A 7,470-nucleotide genomic window follows, 5' to 3' on the forward strand; every position below is an offset into this window, starting at 1 on the left:
AGCATGTAAGCTACATAGTTATGCAGTCATCTTCAAGAATCAAGGCTACTGGGTTGGAGTTTGACAGTTTCAGGTATTTCCTTCTAGCTATTCTAGTACATTAAAACTAAAAAGGGATATCTATATAGCACATACGAATGCCCTCTAGAGTGACCTCTTGACTCCATTTGAATCTTTCAGTCACTGAAACTTTATTTTGTTTCATTTTGCTTCCCCCTTTTGGTCATGAAGATTTTCTCAATCCCACAATACCGGGTCCAGGCTCATCATCGGGAATCATTTCCCATGTTGCCAGGGAGATTTACACCCCTGGGAGTCATGTCCCATGTAGTGGGGAGGGCTGTGAGTTTACCTGCCAAGTGGGCTTAGAGAGAGAGAGGCCACACCTGAGCAACAAAAGAGGTTCTCTGGCGGATACTCTTAGGCACAACTGTAAGTAGGCTTAGCCTCTCCTTTGCAGTAAAAAGCTTCATAAGGGCAAGCCCCAACATTGGGGGCTCAGCCTACTAAATTGTTAGTCCTCAATGTTTGTGAGAATATCAGTAATAACCTAGGTGGGGAAGTCCAATATTTCCACATTTTCCCCCAGTGCTTCAGGGGGCCCTGCAAATATACTTTTATTCTCTGCCTAAATTACTTTGGGATGTATCAGGATTTCACAGTAATCTGTACAAACTTACCAGATCTCACTTCCTATTCAAAGTTCCATGTAATTATGGTATTTGAATAAACTGACAGTATAAGTTAAATTATTTAGTATGCTGCAGAAAATATAGATCCTACATTAAACAAATATCTCTTCCCTTGGTCTCTCACAGAAGTTGAAGTTTTAAAATACAGTCAGTTTTTTAATTGGGCTGTTTTTACTATTGTCATTGCGTTATAGGATTTCTTTATATGTATATGCTGGCTATCAATCTCTTATCCGAAATATGGTTTCCAAATATTATCTCCCATTGCATTGGCTGCCTCTTTACGTTGTTGACAAAGTCCTTTGAGGCACAGAAGCTCTTGATTTTGAGGAGTTCCCATTTCTCTATTTTTTCCTTTTATTGCTTGTGCTTTGGGTATAAGGCCTAAGAAGCTACCTCCAATTACTAGGTATTGAAGAGGTTTCCCTTAATTATTTTTTGGGAGTTTTATGGTACTGTCTCTTATATTTAGATCTTTGATCCACTTTGAGTTAATTTTTGTTTAGGGTGTGAGATAGAGATCCTCTTTAATTCTTTTGGATATGGATATACAGTTCTCCCAGTCTCATTCTGTCCCATTTTGGGGGCCTTATCAAAAATAAGTTGACCATAGATCTGGGGTCTATTTTTGAACTCTTGATTCAATTCCATTGATAATAACCCTATCTCTGTGCCAGGATCATGCTGTTTTGACAACTGTGGCTTTATAGTAGGCTTTAAAGTTAGGAAGTTTAACTCCTTGAACTTCATTCTTCTTTTTTTATAATGTTTTTGGCAATTTGGGGCCACTTTCCCTTCCAAATAAATTTGATAACTAGTTTTTTCAAGTCTTCAAAGTAGGTTGTTGGAATTTGATTGAAATTGCTTTGAATCTGTAGATCAGTGTAGGTAGAATTGACATCTTAATGATGTTTAGCCTTCCTATCCATGAACATAAAATATCTTGCCACCTTATTAGGTCCTCTTTGATTTCTTTTAATAATGTTTGTAATTTTCCATGTAGAAGTCTTTTACATCCTTGATTAAGTTTATTCCTGGCTATTTTAGTTCCTATTGTGAATAGAATTTTTTTCTTGATTGCCTCTTAGTTAGGTCATTACTAATGAATAGGAACATTACTGACTTATGCACTTGTATCCTACCACTCTGCTGAATTTGTTTATTAGCTCAAGTAGCTTTGTCATCAATTTCTCAGAATTTTCCAAACATAAGATCATATCATCTGCCAATAATGAGAGTTTTACTTCTTCCTTTCCTATTTGGATGCCTTTTATTTCTTTGTCTTGGCAAATTGCTCTGGCCAGAACTTCTAGCACAATGTTGAATGATAGTGGTGACAGTGGGCATACTTGTCTCATTCCTGATCTTGTGGGGAAGACTTTCAGTCTCTCACCATTGCATACTATGGTGGCTGTGGGTTTTTCATATTGATGTTTCCTTCAATTCCTATCAAAAAAGGATGCTGAATTTTTTTTAAATGCTTTTTCAGCATCTATCAAGATGATCTTTTTTCCCTTTTGATTTGTTAATGTGTTGTATTACATTGATTGATTTTCTTATGTTGAACCAGCCTTGCATGGCTGGGGTGAACCTCACTTGGTCTTGATGTATGTTTTTTTTTTTTTTTTTAATGTGCCTTTGGATTCATTTTACAAGTATTTTGTTGAGAATTTTTGCATCTGTATTCATTAGGGAGATTGGCCTATAGTTTTCCATTCTTTTAGTATCTTTATCTGGTTTAGGTATTAGATTGACATTAGCTTCATAAAATGAGTTAGGTAGTGTCCCTTTTTCTTCAGTTTCTTGAAAGGGTTCAGGCAGGAATAGTGTCAGTTCTTTTTGGAAAGTTTGGTAAAATTCCCCTGTGAAGCCATCTGGCAATGGGCTTTTATTTGTAGGCAGATTTTTGATGATTGTTTGGATCTTTACTTGTGATTGGCTTGTTGAAGTCTTCTATTTCTTCTTGAGTCAGTCTAGGTTGTTCACGTGTTTCCAGGAAATTGTCCCTTTCCTCTAAGTTGCCTTGTTTGTTGGCGTACAGTTTTTAAAAATTTTATGATTTTTAAAAATTTCTTCAGGATCTGTAGGAATTATCCCACTTTCATTTCTGACTGTTTATTTGGGTCTTCTCTCTTTTTTACTTTATCAGTGTAACTAAGGGTCTGTCAATCTTGTTGACCTTCTCAAAAAATCAACTTTTGGTTTTATTTATTTTCCTTTTTTTTTTTCTCCAGCTCATTTATTTCTGCTTTAATCTTTGTTATTTTTTTTCTTCTACTTGCCTTAGGGTTAGTTTGCTGATCATTCTTTAGCCTCTTCAGTTGTTCAGTTAGATCTTTGGTTTTAGCTCTTTCTTCCTTTTTGATATATACATTTAGAACTATAAATTTCCCTCTCAGTGCTCCCTTCACTGCATCCCATATGTTTTGTTTTTTTAAAATGCAATTTTATTGCACTATATTCAATAACATACAATCATCCAAAGTGTACAGTTGTTCATTTTATCATCATGTAGTTGTGCATCTATCACTACAATCTTTGAACATTTTCATTACTCCAAAAAATAAAATAAAAATTAAGATAAAAGAACATCCAAACATCCCATTCCCCTCCTCCCCTCCATTGTTCACTTAATTTTTTTAATACAATTTTCTTGAGATATATTCACACACTCTACAGTCATCCACAGTGTAAGTCAGTTATTCACAGCACCATCATACAGTTGTGCATTCATCACCAGAATCAATTTTTGAACCTTTTCCCTACTCCAAAATAAAAACAAAAGTGAAAAAGAACATCCAAAACTTTTCATCACCTCCATTGCCACACTATTCTTCATCTAACTTTTGTCCCCATTTTTCCACTCATCTATCTGTCCATACACTGGATAAAAGGAGTGGGAGCCACAGGTTTTCACAATCACACAGTCACACTGTGCAAGCTACATAGTTATACAATCGTCTTCAAGAATCAAGGTCACTGGGTTGCAGTTCTACAGCTTCAGGTATTTCCCTCTAGCCATTCCAGCACACTAAAAACTAAAAAGTGGTATCTTTATAGCATATGAGAATACCCTCCAGGGTGACCTCTCGACTCCATTTGAAGTCTCTCAGCCACTAGAGCATTTGTTTTATCTCTTTTCCCCCTTTTGGTCAAGAAGATTTTCTCAACCCACAGTGCTGGGTCCAGGTTCATCCCCAGGAGTCATTTCCCACATTGCCAGGGGGATTCACACCCTTGGGAGTCATGGCCCACATAGTAGTGAGTTCACCTGCTTAGAAAGAGTAGGCTTAGAGAGAAAGGGGGCCACATCTGAGCAACAAAGAGGTTCTCTGGTGGACACTTTTAGGCACAATTATAAATAGGCTTAGCCTCTCCTTTGGAGCAGGAAGCCTCAGAAGGGAAAGCCCTCAAATCAAAGGCTTAGCCCACCAAACTGGCAGTCCTCAATGTTTGTGAGAAAATCAGCAGTAACCCAGGTAGGGAAATCCAACATTTCTGCATTTCTCCCCAGTCCTCGGGGAGGGGAAGGGGGCCCCAAATACACTTTTACTCTCTGCCCATATCATTCTGGGATGTATCGGGATTTCACCCCAGCCTGTACAAACTCACCAAATCCCACTTCCCATTCAAAGCTCCATGCACCTCTGGTATTCAAACAAACTGATCATACAAATTAAATGATCTAGTGTGCTACAAAAAATATAGATCCTGCCCCAAATAAACATCTCCCCCCTTGGTCTTGCATAAAAGTTGTAGTTTTAAAACCCAGTCAGTGCCAATTTGGTAGGCCAAGCCCTCGGTCTGGGGGCTTTCCCTTGTGAGGCTTTTTGCTGCAAAGGAGAGGCTAAGCCTACTTATAATTGTGCCTAAGAGTCTCTCCCAGAGAACCTTTTTGCTCAGATGTGGTCCCCTCTCTCTCTAAGCTCACTCAGCAGGTGAACTCATTACCCAACCCCCTACATGGGACATGACTCCCAGGAGTGTAAATCCCCCTGGCAACACGGGAAATGATTCCTGGGGATGAGCCTAGACCCAGCACTGTGGGATTGAGAAAATCTTCTTGACCAAAGAGAGAAGAAAGATGAAACAAAATAAAGTTCCAGTGGCTGAGATATTTCAAATGGAGTTGAAGGGTCACTATGGAGGATATTCTTATGTACTATATAGATATCCCTTTCTAGTTTTTAGTGTGTTGGAATGGCTAGAGGGAAATACCTGAGACTGTTGAAATGCAACCCAGTGACCTTGATTTTTGAAGACGATTGTATAACTATGTAGCTTGCACAGTGTAACTGTGTGATTGTGAAAACCTTGTGGCTCACACTCCCTTTATCCAGTGTATGGACAGATTACTGGAAAAATGGGGACAAAAATTAGATGAAGAATAGGGTGGGATGGAGGAGACGGAAAGTTTTGGATGTTCTTTTTTGCTTTTGTTTTTATTTTGGAGTAAGGAAAAGGTTCAAAAATTGATTCTGGGATGAACACACAACTGTATGATGGTGCTGTGAATAACTGTACACTGTGGATGACAGTAGGGTGTGTGAATATATCTCAATAAAACTGTATTTAAAAAGTAAATGAACAATGGAGGGGAGGAGGGGAGTGGGATGTTTTGGATGTTCTTCTTAATTTTAATTTTAATTTTATTTTTTGGAGTAATGAAAATGTTCAAAGATTGATTGTGGTAATGAATGCACAACTATATGACGATACTGTGAACTGATTGTACACTTTGGATGATTGTATTTTATGTGAATATATCTCAATAAAATTGCATTTCAAAACTCAAAATAAAAAAAAAAAGAAAAGAAAACCCAGTCAGCATCGTCCTTTACCCTTTGGCCTGATTTGCCTTAGTCCCAACCAGGTCCACTTCATTCATATCTCTAATTGAAGTCTGAACTCCTTTTCAGCTGTTTCAGCAGTTGCTGTATGGTGTAATAGTGACATTCATAGCTGCTGAGCTCTGGCTCCGAGTCTCAGGTATTACACAGATACCCAAAGTTCAAGAGACTGACCAGGTTATACAGAAGGAGCTCAGCATCTCAGGATTTAGAGATTACCATTACAACTCAGGAATAGATGTGACTGTTGTAAGAGCTTACAATCTAGGGAGCATTACAATAAGCATTCACCTGATAAGCTGTGCTCTAAAATTCAGTTCTCAGGTTTTACACATTATAGTTGGTCCATATTAAAGAAGTATTATAATGTTTGTCCTCTTGTTTCTGGTGTACTTCACTCAAAATGCTGTAAGATCCATTCACCTAGTTGCATGTCTCACAGCTTCATTCCTTCCTGTAGCCGCTCAATATTCTATTGTATGCATACACCACAGTTCACCATTCTGTTCATCAGCTGATGTACCCTTAGGCCACCTCCATCCATTGCAAATCATGAATACTGCTGCCATAAACACTGGTGTGCAAATGTCCATTTATGTCCCTGCTCTCAGATCTTCCAAGTACGTACCCCATAGTGAGGTTGCAGGACCTTTTGATACCCACATACCTAGCTTCTTGGAGATCTCCTCAAAATTAAACACTTTTGTACATCAAAGGACTTTGTCAGAAAAGGAAAAATGTAGCCTACGCAATGGGAGACAATATTTGGAAACCACATATCAGATAAGGGTTTAGTATCACAAATATATAAAGGGATCAAAACTCAACAACAGAAAAACAAACAACCGAATTAAAAAATAGGCAAGGCAGCTTAGTCGGGGGTCATGATGGGCAGCAAGATGGCTTCTGTCATCAGGGTCGTTCAGGTAAAGAGATTTGGTCACCTTTCCGCACTCTGGGCAGTAGGGATGGTGCTGACTACAGCAACGGTGCTGGGGAGTAAAGGTGATGGCGAAGGCAGCGTGCTGACCGCAGCCCTCAGGGCCAGCGGCAGCGCTGGGGTTTTGTGACAGTTGGACCTTGAATGGTTGGCCCCGGCAGTGAGCGGGGGCCCGGAGCTGAGGGTTTTGGCCCCGTCGCGGAAGTGCTCGGCAGGTAGTCAAGCCACTTACTCCATTAATAAGGTTCCCTGACAGAAGAGACAACCCTAAGCTCAATGTATCAGAAGCTTTGAGATCAGCAGGAATACCATCTCACTCTTCTGCATTTTCACAGCATTCTGTGGGAAGTAAATCACCAGATTTGCTGATGCATCAGGATCCTCCAGACACTGCAGAAATAATAAAATCTTTACCTCAGAAATACAGAAGGAAGCCTATGTCTCAAGAAGAAATTGAATTTATCCAACGTGGAGGTCCAGAATAATCACTGACAAGGCTGCTGTTTATCATCAGACAAAAGAATTATCTTTATAGTAAAGGGACTTTCAAATGACAAATGAGCTATTGTACATTAAACAACTTTAGTAAAATATTCTGTTAAAAAAATGAAAGAAAATTTCGATGGACACTTGTATTTCCTAATTTATATATCTTGTTCAGCTTTTCCACAAGCTTATCTAAGTATTTATAAGCTTTATAATTATTAAAATATACATTTTTAAATGCTAGCCCCAAAATTTACTCTTACCAAGTTTTACCACTGTTGAACTATTAAAAGCACACAATGTATGGAAAAATATAATAGGTTTCCCCTACTTTGCTTTCAGGTGCTGTTTAGAGATGGAAAGAATTTATCAGGCAGAATTGCTGCTGATTAGGATCAGTGAAATAGTGATTCCATTATTTGTTCTTAATTCTTTAATGTTTTTACATTGATAAGGTTACTGGGGTATAATTGGCTTAAGCAAATAATACTCTAAAGGATAA

At 38.4% G+C, this 7,470-nt stretch overlaps 1 protein-coding gene across 1 annotated transcript; it reads left to right on the forward strand.

Annotated features, from left to right (window-relative positions):
• Window positions 1–6,426: 6,426 nt before the first annotated feature.
• On the forward strand, window positions 6,427–7,081 carry LOC119541253 (28S ribosomal protein S36, mitochondrial-like). The gene is made up of 2 exons (XM_037845003.1): window positions 6,427–6,468; window positions 6,698–7,081. The coding sequence occupies exons 1-2, from the start codon at window positions 6,427–6,429 to the stop codon at window positions 6,965–6,967; spliced, it is 312 nt and encodes a 103-aa protein (XP_037700931.1). The 3' UTR covers window positions 6,968–7,081.
• The last annotated feature ends 389 nt before the right edge of the window (window positions 7,082–7,470 follow it).

The sequence above is a fragment of the Choloepus didactylus genome, chromosome 8, assembly GCF_015220235.1.
Source record: "Choloepus didactylus isolate mChoDid1 chromosome 8, mChoDid1.pri, whole genome shotgun sequence".
Classification (NCBI taxonomy): Eukaryota; Metazoa; Chordata; class Mammalia; order Pilosa; family Megalonychidae; genus Choloepus; species Choloepus didactylus.